Raw genomic sequence first — 19,147 nt, 5'->3', positions numbered from 1 at the left:
ATGATTAATTTTACTAGTTTTATTTGTATTAGAATGTATGACACTTCAGGTGCCACACTGTTCACGCATTGATTTCATATGTTTGTACAAAAATAAATTTTTTTAAAAAAAAAACAACTCTGCACCAAAGCTTCCTAAATGGTTTGCCTGGAGGATCAATAGCAACCCAGCATGTTATACATTTGCAATGTTTAAAATATTTTGTCCCCCAAACAATATAGTCTTTCCTCGATTTATTTTGCAAGAATCCAGGGAAATAGTAGATGTCAGTGCGGGGCTGTGTATCAATCATTTACATTTCATTGAGGAGTTGGGAATTTAGATTGTTTATATCTTACGATTTATGATCTATATCTTATCACTTTATTGTTTGTATGTACACTGAGAACTTACGGACCAAAGATAAATAAAGTAGATTCCAATTCCTGGTTTTCTTCCTAACGCGGTGCTTCTCAATCTTCTCAATTTTAAAAGGGGTGAACTTCAACTCCCAGAATTCCCCAGCTGTCAAAGTATAAAGGTAAAGGTTCCCCTCGCACATACATGCTAGTCGTTGCCGACTCTAGGGGGCGGTGCTCAGCTCCGTTTCAAAGCCGAAGAGCCAGCGCTGTCCGAAGACGTCTCCGTGGTCATGTGGCTGGCATGACTCAACGCCAAAGGCGCACGGAACGCTGTTACCTTCCCACCAAAGGAGGTCCCTATTTTTTCTACTTGCATTTTTACGTGCTTTCGAAACTGCTAGGCTGGCAGAAGCTGGGACGAGTAATGGGAGCTCACCCCGTTACACGGCAGCACTAGGGATTCGAACCACTGAGCTGCCGACCTTTCGATCAACAAGCTCAATGTCCTAGCCCCTGAACCACCTCGTCCCTTATAACTCTAGCTCTACTCTCATCGCCTGCTTTCCCTATACAACAACGCTGTGAGGTGGGTTGAGACAGAGGGACTGGTCCAATGTCCCCCAGTTTGCTTCTACACGTAAAGGAGGACTAGGTTTCACCCTTTCCCACTTTACAACCCACACTGCTTAACTGCTAGACTGTAAAGTTTGGTTTGGTTCTGCAACCCAACAAGACAGACACAGACTTCAGAGGATAATTAGAATTGCAGAAAAAATAATTACTACCAACCTGCCTTCCATTGAGGACCTGTATACTGCACAAGTCAAAAAGAGGGTTTTGAAAATATCTACAGACCCCTCACATCCTGCACAAAACGATGCTATAGAGCACTGCACACCAGAACAACTACACACAAGAACAGTTTTTTCCCGAAGGCCATCACTCTGCTAAACAAATAATTCCCTCAACATGGTCAAACTATTCACTAAGTCTTCACTACTATTAATCTTCTCATCGTTCCCATCACCCATCTCTTTCCACTTATGACTGTATGACTGTAACTTTGTTGCCTGTATCCTTACGATTTATATTGATTGTTTCCTAGTATGATTTGATTGCTTATTTGTACCCTATGACTATCATTAAGTGTTGTACCTTATGATTCTTGACAAATGTATCTTGTCTTTTTATGTACACTGAGAGCATATGGACCAAAGACAAATTCCTTGTGTGTCCATTCACACTTGGCCATTAAAGAGTTCTATTCTATTCTATTCTATTCTATTCTATTCTATTCTATTCTATTCTATTCTAAAGGCTCCCCATTTCTTAGGAATCATATTCCGATTTGTTTGGGCTGCCAAATTGCTTGCAAAGAATATTTGCTTGGGAGGATTATTTTCTGAAACAACTTCTCCTGCAATGCAGTTCGCGCCTTTCCAGGTAAACAACTATATACAAAAGAGGTACCTGAGCTGCTCTTTCAAGGAAGGAAAGATCACCTGTGCGGCCATGCCACAGATGTGGGAGAGGTGAAAGGGGAGAGGGGGGAGGCCATGATTAGTTAGGGGGAAATTAATAACCAGGTTAGGCGTGTTATGAAAGCTGCCCTGCATTTGGTGTATAAGTCAACGTTTGTGTCTATGGTTTCCTGGGACAAATAACAAAACTCTAAGCTACTATGCATTTCTTAGCACTTCATTGCATTGACCTTTGAGCTGGTTCTTGACTAGGCATATATAAAGGGTGGAGAATGAGTTTCCCGCTTCCGACCTCTGGAAAGCTACGCATAATCTCACACGTGTGAGTCAGTCAGGAAAATCCCTTATATGACCTCCGTTCTTGGAGGCAGAAGAGCCAAAGGTTTAGAGTTGCGTTGTTTTTTTCCCCCAAACTCGGGAAACATTAAGACATACGGACTTCAACTCCCAGAATTCCTTCAACCGAAGTTGAAATCTACACACATTTTAAAAGTTTCCAAGTTTGGGGGTGGGGTGGGTGGGAAGAAGCAATCCTTTTTAAGAGCCAAGGATGTGAGATCCCAGGTGGTGTTTTGTTTCGTGTAGTTTCCCACCCCCCCAATAATTGCTGGCGTTGCACAATTTTCTAAACTGCAATGTGGTTTCAAGCTGTTTGCGGTTTAGCATAGTGCACGAACTTGCAATTACCTTTAATTTGGCAAACCATGGCTTAGCAGGTTGAGAGCTGAAGGCAACCGTTGTGAAATCTCTCTCGACGGCGGTGGACAGGGAGAATCCAGTCTCTTCCGTCTTTCCCGCTTTGGCGTGTTGGAAGTTAGCACCCACCCCTTCCCTCTCAAGAAAATGAGATATTTTAGGAAATATTGAAAAGGGCAGAATATTTCCCCTAAAAGGAGGCAGAAAATCATCCCCCCCTCTCCCCCAATTTGTCAATGGGCCATTAAGGCCTGGGCCAGTCTATCCTACATAACAAAGATCTACCTCCTTCAGGCAGAGCCATAGTAGGAATTGCCCAAAAGCCCTTTCATGACATCATCACCCAGCAAGGCTCAACCAAGTCTGGGATTCAAAAAGACAACCTACAAAATTTCCCCTGCATGCCCCCCATGGGAGTCTGACCAATCAGAATGCAAGCTCAAATTCAAAAACCCAGAGAGGGCATAAAACCAAGGCACTCTCAGCATCTCTGCTCTTTTTTTTCTTCGCCTAAGATCTTCAAAACCATGTGATCTTCAAAACTATGTGGTCCTGTCCACCATTAAAACCCATCTTTCCAAGGAGCCACCATGTTTCCAGTGTCTTTTTCCTCATTTGGAACTGAATCCAGAAGGATATTTCTTCCTTGCACCTCTATAACTGTCTGGTTCGGTTCTGCAACCCAACAAGAAAGACACAGACTTCAGAGGATCATTAGAACTGCAGAAAAAATAATTGCTACCAACCTGCCTTCCATTGAGGACCTGTATACTGCACGAATCAAGAAGAGGGCCGTGAAAATATTCACAGATCCCTTGCATCCTGGACATAAACTGTTTCAACTCCTACCCTCAAAACGACGCTATAGAGCACTGCACAACTGAACAACTAGACACAAGGACAGTTTTTTCCCGAAGGCCATCACTCTGCTAAACAAATAATTCCATCAACACTGTCAGACTATTTACTAAATCTGCAATACTATTAATCTTCTCATCGTTCCCATCACCAATCTCTTTCCACTTATGACTGTATGACTGTAACTTTGTTGCTGGCAATCCTTATGATTTATATTGATATATTGACCATCAATTGTGTTGTAAATGTTGTACCTTGGTGAACATATCTTTTCTTTTATGTACACTGAGAGCATCTGCACCAAGACAAATTCCTTGTGTGTCCAATCACACTTGGCCAATAAAAAATTCTATTCTATTCTATTCTATTCTATTCTATTCTATTCTATTCTATTCTATTCTATTCTATTCTATTCTACTTACTTATTTATTTATTTTGTCACAGTATATAAAAGCGTAATCATGAAATAACTACACAATATTTAAGCATATATTTATAAGTATGAGTATGCAATATTTATATTAATTGAATATAACAAAAGGAAACAATAGGACAGGAACGGTAGACATGCTGGTGCTCTTATGCACGCCCCTTACAGACCTCTTAGGAATGGGGTGAGGTCAACAGTAGACAGTTTTTGGTTGAAGCTTTGGGGATTTTGGGAAGAGACCACAGAGTCAGGTAGTGTATTCCAAGCATTAACAACTCTGTTACTGAAGTCATATTTTCTGCAATCAAGATTGGAGCGGTTCACATTAAGCTTAAATCTATTGTGTGCTCGTGTATTGTTGCGATTGAAGCTGAAGTAGTCTTCGACAGGAAGGACACTGTAATAGATGATTCTATGAGTTAAACTCAGGTCATGTCGAAGGCGGTGGAGTTCTAAATTTTCTAAACCCAGGATTTCAAGTCCGGTGGCATAAGGTATTTTGAAATCAGTTTCTCCCACTCAAGTTATCCATAGATCCATGTTTGTTTAAAGCAGTGTTTTTCAACCTCCGCAAGGTTAAAAGGTGGGAGACTCTGGGAGTTGAAGTCCGCACGTTTTAACCTTGCGGAGGTTGAAAAAGATTGATCAAAAGCTGGGGGGGGAGGGGGCAATACTCCTATGTGGGATCCACTAGGGGGCACTTGGAACATTTGAAAGAACAATGCTTGCTACATACAGTACACACACGTGTGCATGTCGCCCGTTTCTTAAGGCAAGACCAAAGGTGGACTATCTCTGAATCTCCCAAGGACCTTCTTGGCAAACTCGCAGAACTGGCCACAATGACTACAATGGCTGAAAACGGATGACTGGAATAAACATCTCCAAAGATTAGGGATGTGTTGAATACGACCTACAGGGTAGTCCCAAAGGTGCTTTTTTCAAGAGGCAACTGGACTTTCTTGGGTTTTTGGGGTTTTTTTGGAAGATGCTTCGCTTCTCCTCCAAGGAGCTTCTTCAGCTCTGACAGGATAGTGGGGAAGTCCTGTCAGAGCTGAAGAAGCTTTTTGGATGAGAAGCAAAACGTCTTCAAAAGAAAAAAACAACAACAAAGTCCAGTTGCCTCCTGAAAAAAGCACCTTTGAGACAACCATGACCTGGATGACTGAGAATCTCTACAGACCTACAGGGTAGATTTTGCTAAACCACGTAAGAACTGTCTGATTCCATCCAAAGTCCACTAAGTCTAACATTGTGCCTGAAGCAGGGGTGAAATTTACTTACCTTCCCTACTGGTTCGCCAATGTGCGTGCGCCGCAAAGCCTTCTGCGCGTGCGCAGAGGCTTAAAATGTCGCAAAAAAGCGACATCGTGACATCCGTGCGGGTGGGTGGAATCCAGCAGGTTCTAACAGCTTCTGGAGAACCGGTAGCGGAAATTTTGAGCAGTTCCAAGAACCGGTAGCGGAAATTTTGAATAGTTCAGAGAACTGGTAAATACCACCTCTGGCTGGACTCAGAGTGGGGTGGGAATGGGGATTTTGCAATATCCTTCCCCCCAGGAGTGGGGAGGGAATGGGGATTTTGCAGTATCCTTCCCCTGCCACGCCCACCAAGCCACACCATGCCCACCAAGCCACGCCCACAGAACCGGTAGTAAAAAAAATTGGATTTCACTACTGGGGTGGAGCCTCCTGCAGCCACCGCTACTGGTTCGCCCGAGCCAGCTGGATTTCACCCCTGGTCTGAAGCCTCTAAGCCTTTTTCCTATTGAAAACTGGTGGAGAACACACCACCAGGCCCAGTGGGTCAAAGGGAATGGCCATCACCAAGCGGCCCTGGTTATTGCTTCCAATCAGAAGCTCATGAGTTAGGTTAAAGTGCTGATTTCTCCAACCTTCTACCCTTTGTTCTAGTAATTACGGAGCTAACTGACTTTTGGACACAAAGGTAGCATTTTGACCTCTTTCCTTTGGGTATACATCTATGTCTATGTCAGCTTTTCCTAATTTGTCACGCAGCAGATGGGTCGTTGGGGAGAAAGTTCCAGATTTTGCAGCGAAGAGTTGCAAGTCCAAACGCGTTGGGGTGCTGGGTGAAGGAAGGTTGGTTGAGGCTTTGTGATGGTCCGGATAGTCCTCGACTTATGACCACAGTTGAGGTCAAAATTTGTTGCTAAGCAAGACAGTTGTCAGGTGAGTTTTACCCCCTTTAATCACCTTTCTTGCCGCAGTTGGTAAATGAACCATGGCAGTTGTGAAGCTGGTAACACGGTCATTAAGTGAATCTGGCTTCCCCATTGACTTTGCTTCTCAAAAAGGCAAGAGGGGAGCTTATCACATGACCCCCAGGATACAGCAACGGTCATAAATACAGCCCGGTTGCCAAGCATCAGAATTTCAATCACATGGCCATAGGGATGCTACAACTGTCATAAGTGTGAAAACAGATTCTACGTCACTTTTTTCAGTTGCCGTTGTTAGTTCGACCGGTCACTAAACAAACTAATGAAACTCAACAGTGAAAAAAGTAAGGTTCTACATTTAGGCAAAAAAAAACAAAATGCACAGGTATCGTATATGTGGTACCTTGCTCAATAGTAGTACCTGTGAGAGGGATCTTGGAGTCCTAGTGGATAACCATCTAGATATGAGCCAGCCGTGTGCAGCAGCTGTTAAAAAAGCCAACACAGTTCTGGGCTGCATAAACAGAGGGATAGAATCAAGATCACGTGAAGTGCTAGTACCACTTTATAATGCCTTGGTAAGGCCACACTTGGAATATTGCATCCAGTTTTGGTCGCCACGATGTAAAAAAGATGTTGAGACTCTAGAAAGAGTGCAGAGAAGAGCAACAAAGATGATTAGGGGACTGGAGGATAAAACATATGAAGAACGGTTGCAGGAACTGGGTATGTCTAGTTTAACAAAAAGAAGGACTAGGGGAGACATGATAGCAGTGTTCCAATATCTCAGGGGCTGCCACAGAGAAGTGGGAGTCGGGCTGTTCTCCAGAGCACCTGAGGGTAGAACAAGAAGCAATGGGTGGAAACTGGTCAAAGAAAGAAGCAACTTAGAACTAAGGAGAAATTTCCTGACAGTTAGAACAATTAATCAGTGGAATGACTTGCCTGCAGAAGTTGTGAATGCTCCAACACTGGAAATTTTTAAGAAAATGTTGGATAACCATCTGACTGAGATGGTGTAGGGTTTCCTGCCTGGGCAGGGGGTTGGACTAGAAGGCCTCCAAGGTCCCTTCCAACTCTGATGTTATGTTATGTTATGTTATTGTAAATCAAGGACTACCTGTATATATATATATATTTGTTTCTTCTGTTTCATCGTGTCCGATCCTTGGAGAACTGCCTGGTTCGAAGTCCCTGCAGTTTTTCTTGGCAAGATATTTTTCAAAAGTGGTTTGCCATTGTCTCCTTCCGAGGGCTGAGAGAAAGTGACTGGCCCACGGTCACCCACTGGTTTTGTATCTTAAGGCGGGATCAGAATTCAGAGTCTCCTGATGATTGGTCCAAAGATACCCACCTGGCTTGTGGTGCCTAAGTCAAAACTAGAACTCACCTCTGCCCAGTTTCCAGCCTGATGCCTTCACCACTGCATTGACATTATGCAAAACACCATTTCCTGATTTTAAATTTCCTTTGCTAATCAACCTCCTGAGAGGATCTCCACCTGCAGTTCTAGGATCTAATATAATTAGCAAACTGGGTGTTTTTGTGTCTGATCCACAGTTACTGTAGTCTAAAACGATCGGGTGCCTGCCCAAACAAGTTTTTTCTTTGGAACATAACTATATCTGAAAGCAAAGCTTGGCGCTCTCAAATGGTTGTTTTTTTTTAAAATGTCTTTGATCTCTGGAAATGTGGAACCCAGTATATTTCTGTGCCTGTGCAAAATATGCCTCCCCCTGCAGAGAATGTGGGGGGGGGAGAGAAAACAGCCTCTCCCAACACATCTGGATTTAGGAGCCAGTCTTCCAGGTGTTCTCCAGTCTGTGTTTCCCAGGCAGGTTGGTGGGGCATTTGGCAATCAAACCAGGAAAAAGTTGATTTCTGCCCCTGGCAGATAGTTACCCTGACATTGGACAATCTGCTGGAATGGTGTTTCCCAACCTCAGCAATTTTAAGATGATTGAACTTCAGTTCCCAGAATTCCCCAGCCGGCAACTTTTAAAGATGTGCAAACTCCAGCTTCCAGAATTTTGGCTGAGGAATCCTGAGAGCTGATATCCACGCATCTTAAAGGTGTTGAGATTGCCAAATGCCATCACAAGGGAAGATCAAAAGACAAAGAACTCTTTTGCTTTTTAAATCTGCTAGAATGTGATTCTAAGACCAGCTACCCTGTTACACCAATTCGGCCTTGAGGAGCGATGAGGGTTTGTGTGTCACATTAAGAGTTTAGAAGAGGAAAAACAGCTTAGATGCACTTGGATGGGCAAATTTCAACCAACAAATGCTCTGTCTTACACATTGGCAAAAGGAATCAGAACACAAAATACCAACTGAGTGGACACGACCTTGTAGATGACCCTCACTCTGTCAAGGACCTTGGAGTACTCATATCAAGTGATCTAAGTGCCAAAGCCCACTGTAACAACATCGCCAAAAAGGCATTAAGGGTTGTAAACCTAATCTTGCCTAGCTTCTTCTCCAGTAATATTACACTACTAACCAGAGCATACAAAACATTTGCCAGACCAATTCTTGAATACAGTTCATCTGTCTGGAACCCGCACTGCATATCGGACATTAATACAATTGAACGTGTCCAGAAATATTTCACAGGAAGAGTCTTTCACTCCTCCGCTAGCAACAAAATACTTATGCCACCAGACTTGAAATTTTGGGCTTGGAAAATTTAGAGCTTCGCTGCCTTCAGTCTGACCTAAGCATAGTACATAAAATTATCTACCACAATGTCCTACCTGTCAATGACTACTTCAGCTTCAACCACAACAATACACGAGCACACAATAGATGCAAACTTAAGGTAAACCGCACCAAACTCGATTGCAGAAAATATGACTTCAGCAACAGAGTGGTCAATGCCTGGAATGCATTACCTGACTCTGTGGTTTCATCCCCAAACCCCCAAAATTTTAACCTACTGGCTACTGTTGACCTCACTCCATTCCTAAGAGGTCTGTAAGGGATGTGCATAAGAGTACCAGCATGCCTATCGTCCCTGTCCTAATGTTCCCTTTAATTGTATTCATTTTATGTATTCAATTCATGCTTATACTTATATATATTATATAATACGTACTCGACAAATAAAATAAAATAAAATAAAAATGCCTGTAATTGTTTCAATGCCTTCAGTCTCCGTATGTGTTTTTAAAAATATTTTTTTCTGGGGGAAACTTCACAAACCCCAGTCTTATTAAACCTTCTTGAACAATCCCTACTTCTTTTAAAATTAACAGGTCAAGCTCAGATATGTGCAAGGTGCTGTTGAATGATGGGTTTTTTTATCTTTTTAATTCCTTTTTCTATCTTTTGCAGCATAGTACAGCACGGTACAGTATAGTATACAGATAGTCCTCAACTTACGCCCACAATTGAGCTCAGCAGTTAGGCTGCTAAGTGAGAAATTTTGCCCATTTTCGGGTTTTTCTTGCCGCAGCTGCGAATTATTGCAGTTGCAAAACTAGTAACGCCATCGTTAAATGACTCCGCTTTCCCTGTTGACTTTGCTCGTCAGGAGGTCGTAAAAGGGGAATCACGCGGCCCCAGGATACTGCAACCGTCATAAATGTGAATCCGTTGTCCAGCATCCGAATGTAAATCACACGACCCTGGGGAGGCGGCGACGGTCGTTAAGTGTGAAAAATGATCATAAGTCACTTTTTCCCCCCCAGTGCTGTTCAAACATTCTGTAAACGATCTGCTGTAAGTCTAATATTAACTGTAGAATTATTAGAATAATTATTAGAATTGCATTGCAATAGTAATATTGCAATAATAGAATGTATTAGAATTGCACATGCTATTTAAAGCAGGGGTCTCCAACCTTGGCAACTTTAAGCCTGGAGGACTTCAACTTCCAGAAATTCCCCAGCCAGCAAAGCTTTCTGGGAATTGAAGTCCTCCAGGCAACTCAGCTGGGATCGTCAGAGGAGCCTTTTAAAAGCCTTTTTTCTTCAGCTGAAGAGGTTGTAGAAAAAATGCTTTTAAAAGTAAAAAAAAAAAAAAAGTTGGCTGCGCCCACCCAGTCATATTATCCCACCACCACCACCAAGCCACACCCACAGAACTGGTAGTAATAAATTTTACATTTCACCCCTGGTACAATCTGTCCAAAAAGAGATCGGAATCTGGCAAACAATCCTATTTTCTAAGTCCAAATTTTAAGCTTCAGACAGCTAAACAATTGTTCTCTATTCTAAACCAACCCCCCCCCCCCCCGTTTCTCCCATTTCCAATATGCATGTAGGAAGGCTGCAGTTCCTGGAATCGTGAATTTCAGCCGGGCTGGCAGATAATCTTTCAAGAAAGGCAAGAACAAGGAAGAGAAGAGCTTGTGGCACCACCAGCTGACTAAGAGAAAAAGTCCCCCGGGGAATTTCTGAAGACTTCCATAATAATTGTAGAACAGTGAACCAGTCATGTCTAAATACCCACCCCAGATTCTCAGCCTCTTGGCCATGGAATTATTCCATGTAATGGAGTGTTTATGGGGTTGGAAAAATTGGACTTTTAATAGAAGTGCCTTCTACCAAGAAATTAGATGAACAGTTCCTTGCCCCAAAGGGGTTACATTCTTAAATACAGCAAGGTAAGAACAAATGTTCAATTATCGTATTTTTCGGAGTATAAGACGCACCTGAGTTTTTGGGGAGGAAAATAAGAAAAAAGCTGATTGGCAGGTGGATCGGTCTCCCGGAATACCCCCAAATCAGCTGTTCCCAGAGGTGAATTTTAGCAACAGGTTCCTTGGTTGCGAGTTCCGTGCCTTGCTTTTTTTTTGTCGGCCTCTGAAAGTCAGAAAAAACTTTTTTCTGCCTCTGAAAGCCTCCGAAACAGAGCTTCAGAAAAAATACAAATACCTTCATTTCTACTTGGAAACCACTTCTGGACTTTGTGCTTGAGGTGGGAAAAAAACTGAAACTTTTGATTTTAGGTTTTACCGGTTAGATAGATTTGTTGTTATAGAGACGGCTAGTTTCTATTATTATGAAAAAGGTAAAAAGTTGAGGGTAGATCTTAATGCCTTATTTTACTGCACCAAAAGAGTCAGAAGTCAATGCTTTCTTCTCCCCCTTGCTTTCTCCCACTATCCACTTCCCTTTTTCCTTTCCCAATTTCTCTAATATTTGCTTTTGTATTCTCTTTGTATGTCATATTATAAATTAAAACTATTTAAAGTCAATAACCAGGGCAAAAAAAACCCCCATAAAATTGAGTGCAGCTCACTTAACAACTGTCTTACCTATTAGCAACTCTGGTTCCATTTGTGGTCCATTAGAAATTCTGGTTCCATTTGTAGTCATAAGTCGAGGGTTACCTGTAGGACAGGTTTGTCCCAAAGATAGATTTGAAAAGGGAACTGCACCTAGAATAGGTATTCCATAGGTAACCCTTCCCAATCTGTCGCCTTCTAAGGATTCTTATCGCTCCCCGGTATTTTGCTTAGATATTTGGGATGGAGAGGATTCACATCTCGTTCCAAGCACAGGGCAAAGTAGAAAGAATGCCAATGATACCCATAGTTGGCTGGGGAATTCTGGGAATTGTCAAAGTTAGGTCTAGTCTAATGAAAAGAAGGACGAGGGGGGACATGATAGCGCTGTTCCAATATTTGAGGACGGGGTAAAATTGAACAGGCTGTGACAGGTTCTGGAGAACCGGTAGCAGAAATTTTGAGCAGTTCGGAGAACTGGCAAATACCATCTCTGGCTGGCTCCAGAGTGGGTAGGGAATGGAGATTTTGCAGTATCCTTTCCCTGCCATGCCCACCAAACCACATCACGCCCACCAAGCCACGTCCACAGAACCGGTAGTAAAAAAAAAAAAATTGGATTTCACCACTGTTTGAGGAGCTCCTACAAAGATGAGGGGGTTAAACTACTTTCTGAAGCATCAACAGGCAAAGACAAGAAACAATGGTTGGAAACTAACCAAGGAGAGAGAGAGAGAAACAAACCTAGAACTCCCATTCCCTACCATCCAGCCAGAGCTGAAGCAGCTTCTTTGGAGGAGAAGCGAAACATCTTCAAAGGAAAACCAGAAAGTCCAGTTGCCTCTTGAAAAAAGCACCTTTGGGACAACCATGATCCGGATGATTGAGAATCTCCACTAGAACCATGGAGAAGTTTCCTAACGGTTAGAGCAATCATGGGCCTCTTGTGGCTCAACAGGCTAATGCAGTCTGTTATTAACACAGCTGCCTGCAATTACAATTACTGCAGGTTCAAGTCCCACCAGGCCCAAGGTTGACTCAGCCTTCCATCCTTTATAAGGTAGGTAAAATGAGGACCCAGATTGTTGGGGGCAATAAGTTGACTTTGTATATAATATACAAAATGGATGAGACTATTGCCTTACACAATGTAAGCCGCCCTGAGTCTTCGGAGAAGGGCGGGATATAAATTCAATTAAAAAAAATAATCAACCAATGGAACAACTTGCCTTCAGAAGTTGTGGATGTGCCATCACTGAAGGTTTTCACAAAGCCTTTTTGAAATGATACAGGGTCTCCTGCTCCAGCAGAATCAGTGCCGGAAGGGACATCGGAGGTCTTCTAATCCAACCCCTTGCTCAGGAAAGGAGCCTTATACCACCTCAGTCAAACGGTTGTCCAATTTTGAAGACCAATTTTGATTGGTTGATTTACAGTCTTGAAGTGGAATGGATGAAGAGAAGAAATACCTCCAGCGGAAAACAGACCTTCAACACAAACCAGTATTTCTGGAAGAGAGCACAATACTGTGGTACACGGAACAATTTTAAGGGGCGATTGTGTGGTGTTGGTCATCACTCCAGAATTCTAATACAAGCTTTATAAAACAAAAATTATTTTTTTTAAAAAACCAACCCCAAAGCATTAACTTCCTTAAAACAAACACATCCCTTTTTGTTTAAAAGCTTTTTTTTTTTAAATGTCCACATCGAGCGATCCACATTTTTAACAGCTGGGTGTTTTTGAGTTTGCTTAATTTCATATTTACTCTTAATAGTTTATGAGTTGTAGCAAAAGAAAGGAGTAATAGCAGCTCTTTATTTCTGCCCTCTCTTTCCAACAGTTTGTGGTTTTCAAGCTTGCAGGAAGTAGTAGTTGGCCCAATCTAAACGTTAAGATTTGTATGTGTTTTTTAAAAAGAAAAAAAATATCCCCCGAGATTCTCCAAAAAAATCTAATTCTGCAGCTAAGGCCATGTTCCACAACTTTACAGCTATCCTATTGTTGTGTGTGTATTTCTCAAAAGCTTCAGAACCAGAATTATCCTCTCCTATGGGTTTTCTTAGGCAGAACAGAAACTTGACAGACGTTTCCATATATAATTCCATATATAAATAATGGGCCTCTGTGGCTCAGACTGGTAAGACAGTCTGTTATTAATAGCAGCTGCTTGCAATTAATGCAGGTTCTAGTCCCACCAGGCCCAAGGTTGACTCAGCCTTCCATCCTTTATAAGGTAGGTAAAATGAGGACCCAGATTGTTGGGGGCAATAAGTTGACTTTGTATATAAATATACAAATAGAATGAAGACTATTGCTAACATAGTGTAAGCCACCCTGAGTCTTCGGAGAAGGGCGGGATATAAATGCAAATAAATAAATAAATAAATAAATAAAGTGACTAACATCCATTATCAAGCTAAGAAATCAGAGTAAGGAAAAAAAACCAGAGCAGCTATAGCAGGATGGCTAACCTTTTGGTTGTCGCGTGCCAAAGCGGGGGTCGTGCGGGGGTGGGTCGCACACGTGCATGCCCCCACCCATAATTCAGTGTGCCCCGTTCCCCCGTGCATGCACGTGTGACCCCTCCTCGCGTTCCCCCCGCTTTTGGCACACAATGGCATGGTGGGCCCAGTAGGCCTGTTTTTCGCCCTCCTCAGGCTCCAGAGGCTTCCTTGGAGCCTGGGGAGGGCAAAAACAGCCTCCCCCCACTCCCTGTGGAGGCCAGAAATGTCGGGAAACTTCTGGGCCCACCAGAATTTTTCCTGACTTCTGGTGGGCCCAGAAGGCCCAAAAATCAGCTGGCCAGCACACGCATGTGCGCTGGAGCTGAGCTAGGGCAATGCTCGTGTGTGCCCACCTGATATGGCTCCGTGTGCCACTTGTGGCACGCGTGTCATAGGTTCGCCATCAAGGCCCTATAAATTTACAGTCAAAACTTTTTGTTATCCCAAAAGGGAAGTAATTAAGAGCAGTCAAGATTGCTGAAGCAGCTCAGGATCTTGAACTCACCCCCTACAACAGAAATTTAGCCACGCCTACTTTAGCAAAGAGCTTTAATTACCCAAACACAGTCCTCAACTTACAACCGTTCAGTGACTGCTCGAAGCTGCAATGATACTGTAAAAAGAGGGACTTATGACCAGTTTTCCCCACTTGTGACTATTGCAGCATACCTATGGGCATGTGATCAAATTTAGTATACTTGCCAACTGGCATGTGTTTATGATGGTTGTCCCAGGGTCATGTAACCCTCTTTACAGCTGGATTCTGACAAGCGAAGTCAATGCGGGAAGCCGGATTTACTTAGTAACCCGACTGCAGCGATTCACTTAGTAATGGTGGCAAAACCCACTTAACAACTATCTTGCTGTTAATGGAAATTCTGGGTCTAATAGTGGTCGCATGTCGAGGACCACTGTATGTGCTCAAACTTTCTTCCCCAGTGCACCAAGGTATCTCTGCTTCCCACAAACCGTACATATTTATCACACCAATATTCCAAAATTCATAATGGACCACCAGGTTATGAAATCTCAAAACCCTTTATTGGTTTCATATATTTTTTTTTACATTCTTAAAATGAACGACACCCCATTACCTTTGATATGTACAAGAATCTGAATAAGGCTATATATATATATGCATATTATATATATGTATATATACATATATATATATAAAACAACCCTCAAGCACATTACTGCTTTATATTGATCTCACAAGGAGATTACAAATCCAGATCCTGCCTTTGGATTCATGGCAGCATCCCATATACCAGCTTTTTTTGGGGTGGGGATGGGGAAGAGTCGTCTACATGCAAACCTCTCTCTTTGGGGGAACTGAATAATCTCTGATCCTAACAGAGTGGAGAGCAAGGCAAATACATCCCTAAGGATTTGGAGCACAACCATTGCAAGATTCCCAAATGTTTTTCTGTTCTAAGGCACCGTCCCATCCTGCAGCGTATCTCTCTCTCTTTTTTTTGACACACACATCCCACCCCACAAATATTCCCTTGCAAAAAAAAAAGGTGGAATTGTTTAACAAGATGGGAGGGAAAGAGTGTCTTAATTTCTGAAGTTGCTAGGAGGGATGGGGGGCACCAAGAAAGGAAGAGCCGGCTTTTTCAGGGACAAGAGTTGTGCAGACAGAGAGGGAAAAAAGGAATGTCCACTCCCTGCTTAGGTTCCCTTGGAAACAGCATTTCAACAGGCACTTAAAAAAACTCTTCAAATATGTCACCCACCCACCCTTAATTCCCAAACCTAATGAGGTTAAATGGCCGAGGGGGTCCCCCCCTTTCCTGGGCAACACTGAGTGAAGAGGATTTTTTAAAAAATTTTTATTTATTTGTATCCTGCCTTTATTGTTTTTTTTTACAAGTAACTCAAGGCGGTGAGAACATATTCAAAACACACCTTCCTCCTCCTATTTCCTCACAACAACCCTGTGAGGTGGGCCAAGAGGCAAGGGAACCGTCCACGGTCACCCAGCTGGCTTTCATGGCTAAGCCGGGACTTGAACTCCCGGCCTCCTGCTTTCTAAGCTTGTCGCCTTAACCACTAGACCAAACTGGTTCTGGAATTATCCTGGGTGGCATGTAACATACATACAGGTAGTCCTTGACTTATAACCATTTGTTTAATGGCCGTTCAAAGTTACAACGGCACTGAAAAAAGTGACTCTGTGACCGATTTTTCACACTTACGACCGTTGCAGCGTCCCCATGGTCACGTGATCAAAATTCGGACACATGCCAACTGATTTTGGTCAAATTGGCTGGGTGTGTGTGTGTGTCATGTCATTTATGACCTTCCCAGCTGGCTTCCAACAAGCAAACACGGTGGGCGGAGCTGGATTCTCTTAACGACCGCATGTTTCACTTAACAACTTCATGAGTCACTGAACTGTCTCACGAAAAGTTGTAAACCGGGGCAAAACTACCGTTGTTTTATCGACTATCCCGGCCATTGTTTAAGCGAACCAAGCAAGGCTCACTTCATAATTTGTCTCGCTTAGCAACCGGAAATTTGGAGCTCAATTGCGTCGGTAAACGGAGGACTATATAATGGATATACATCACATGTTAAAAAAGTTTACAATCTTGCGCAGCCACATTAATAGCTCTCCAGGAGTGTATGCGGCCTCCAGGCTGGATAAGCCTGAGCTAGGCCCCAAGCCTATCCTTGTTTTGCATGGTTTCCTAAAAGCAGGGGTCTCCAACCTTGGTCCCTTTAAGACTTGTGGACTTCAACTCCCAGAGTTCCTCAGCCAGCTTTGCTGGCTGAGGGACTCTGGGAGTTGAAGTCCACAAGTCTTAAAGGGACCAAGGTTGGAGACCCCTGTCCTAAAGTATCCTTATAAAGGGAAGTCTTTGGTGGGTTTGGCAAAGCTAAGACAGAAAATGCCTCTTTTGCCACTGGTGGCGAGGATGGACGTGTTGCAAAGTCACACCCTCAACCATCCACGGGGGGTAGCAAGCCCCGAAAACGCATGGGATCCCCTTCAGTTATTCTAGATTAAGAAGACGCAACAACAAAAGAGTTCTACAAGAAGGATGCCTCGATGGTCCCCCGCTAACCATCGACAGCAGGCGTGTCTATCCTTTTGGCTCGCCTAGGTTGCCTTGAGCGAAGAGGGATTCTTGGGCAGCCTATAAAATATTTAATGTAGTTCCTATATAAAAGGTAAAAAAGGTATCCAAACTCTAGGGGCAACGTGCTCAACTCCCGTTTCTTGGCTGCAGGAGTCGGTGGCGGCCGAAGACAATTTCCGTGGCGGTGTGGCCAGCATGGCTAAACGCCAAAGGCGCACGGGAAGGGGTTAAGAGGGACAGAAGAGAACATATGGCTAACTCTCTTTTTGATCCACTGAGGGATTAAAAAGTGTATTGTGCTTAAGATTGCGAATTGCAAGTTTGTGGAGTGTGAGGACGAGGAAAATAGTAGAGTGGTGGCTTTCATAAGACTACTCTACAAAGCTCCCCCTCCTGAATGCTTTTTTTTTTTTTCAAACTACACCGTATTGGGGGGGCAATCTTAATTAAAAAGGTCCTGAGGCTTATAGTGTATGAGGTGGGGGGAGGGGAAGAGAAAAGAGAACCCTTAAAAACAAACCTGGCATATTAATTTTTAGAAATCCCCCCCACCCCTGCAAAGAGGTTTTACATATATATAATATATAGATTTAGATTTAGATTTATATATGCATATAGACAAGTAAAAACTTCCCCTGCCCCCTACATTTTTTTTTCTGGCTTTCAAAGGAGGAGAAGAGCATGTACAGAGTTCCAGGCCAAGGAAGGAAGGAAGGAAAGAAGGAGAAAGGAAAATAGAAAGATAATCTCTGAGTTAAGGCAGCAAAGTCAGCCCACCCACCCCATCATCGGTCCATTTGTCCGGAGGGAGGGAGAGCTGCATGTCCTGTTTAGCAGTCCCGATTCTCCAGGGTCAGTTCAGCTGTGGCCTGCTGCAGCTCCGTGCTGATCCGCCGGCCTCCCACCGAGTCCCCGTGACCACCGGCGTCCTCCTCGCCCTTCACTTTCTTGTCGTCTGTTTCGTCGGCCGTCGCACCGGCTTCCAACCGCTGATCCTCACTCCAGCGGCGTTTGAAGCGTAATTTGAGGGGAATGCATTTGCCGCTCTCCCCGGCCCGAGAAACGGGGGGCGCCAAGGCTGAAGTCTCTGAAGTCTCCCCGTTTTCAATCTTCTCCAGGGGGGCCGAAGGAGCCTTAAAGACCTCCTCGTCATCCTCACTGATATCAGTGACTTCCACGGTGAGATCTTCCTCAGACTCTCCCTCCGAGATGGGTTCCACTTTGATCTGGGGGACGAGGGTCTCCGGAGCAGCTGCAGAAGAGGAGGAGGAGGAGGAGGAGGAGGAGGCGGCAGTGAGAAGGCCACCGCTGGAGTCTCCTGGGGGCACAGCTGAAGCCAGCGCAGGCTGTTTGTCACGGTTGCGGCGCCCCAATGGTGGCGGCTGCAGCTTGAATTTGAAAGGGCTGGGGGGCTCCTCAGCTTGTGGGGGCGGAGGGGGAAGAGGTGGTTTCTCCAACCGCTGGGGTTGCGGGATGATAATGTTGGGGTAGTGGAGGAAGGCCCTGGGGCTGAGATGGTAGTTGTACACACTCTGGGTGTGAGCTTGGAGGTAGCGCTTCATGTCCTCAGGGTTGAAGGAGAAGTGGGAGCCGCTGGGATACATGGGGCTGAGGGTGGGTGAGGGAGTGTAATTTATGTGAGTGGGGGTGAGGGGAAGTGCAGGGGACAGCTGGGGGGGCAGGAGAGCAGCAGGCCCAGCCATGGGGGACACGGGGAAGGGGCTGAGAGGCTCAGGAACCCGCGGGCGAGGATAGATTCTAAAGAGGGCGTCGTGGGTCAAACGTGGATGGCTGGGCAGGGGGGGCCCACGGAATCCACCCGCCTCTCCTCCTCCGCCACGTCGCTGCTCTTCGGCCAACGTCTCCTCCACTTCCGAATTGGCCGAGGTGCCGTCGCTGCAGTCACTGACCGAGCCCCGAGCGAGGCGGCGAGCCACGGCGGAGAAGACCCCAGGCGAACGCAGATCCTCGGCCGGTGACAAGACATCAGATGGAGTGGAAGCGGGGAAGCGGAAGTGTGACCCACCCGAGGGCACAGGTGGAGCACTTTGGGGCACGGCCCCACCTACGAGGGAGAGGGGAAAGCAAACGAGGGAAATCAGCATTACAACAACCGAGGATTACAAGGCCTAAACCCGTCCCCAAAGCCCAGCTGAACAGATTCAAGCCAAGGAAGCCTTCACAAGACCAGTGACCTGTTCGATATCTATCCCATTTGTCAAAGCGCTCAGGTCCACGTGTGAAATTAAACGGATTTATTGCTAATCATGTGGACGCATGTGTCTCCTTTGCTGCCGGTATAAGAGTTAACAGCACTCAAAAGGAA

The 19,147-nt window shown here is 44.4% G+C and overlaps 1 protein-coding gene across 4 annotated transcripts in view; it reads right to left on the bottom strand.

Moving 5' to 3' along the window:
* Positions 1–14,748: 14,748 nt before the first annotated feature.
* ERF (ETS2 repressor factor) overlaps positions 14,749–19,147 on the bottom strand; it is a 39,434-nt gene continuing 35,035 nt past the window's right edge. For all 4 annotated transcript variants that reach the window (XM_058195004.1, XM_058195003.1, XM_058195002.1 and 1 more), the window contains exon 4: positions 14,749–18,886. In XM_058195004.1, coding sequence (XP_058050987.1) covers positions 17,652–18,886 — 1,235 coding nt within the window. In that variant the 3' untranslated portion in view covers positions 14,749–17,651. The remainder of the gene's footprint in view (positions 18,887–19,147) is intronic.

This window comes from Ahaetulla prasina, chromosome 10, assembly GCF_028640845.1.
Source record: "Ahaetulla prasina isolate Xishuangbanna chromosome 10, ASM2864084v1, whole genome shotgun sequence".
In the NCBI taxonomy this organism is placed as follows: Eukaryota; Metazoa; Chordata; class Lepidosauria; order Squamata; family Colubridae; genus Ahaetulla; species Ahaetulla prasina.
The sequence above is the reverse complement of the archived record's forward strand: the minus strand, read 5'-3'. Positions and strand labels throughout refer to the sequence as shown.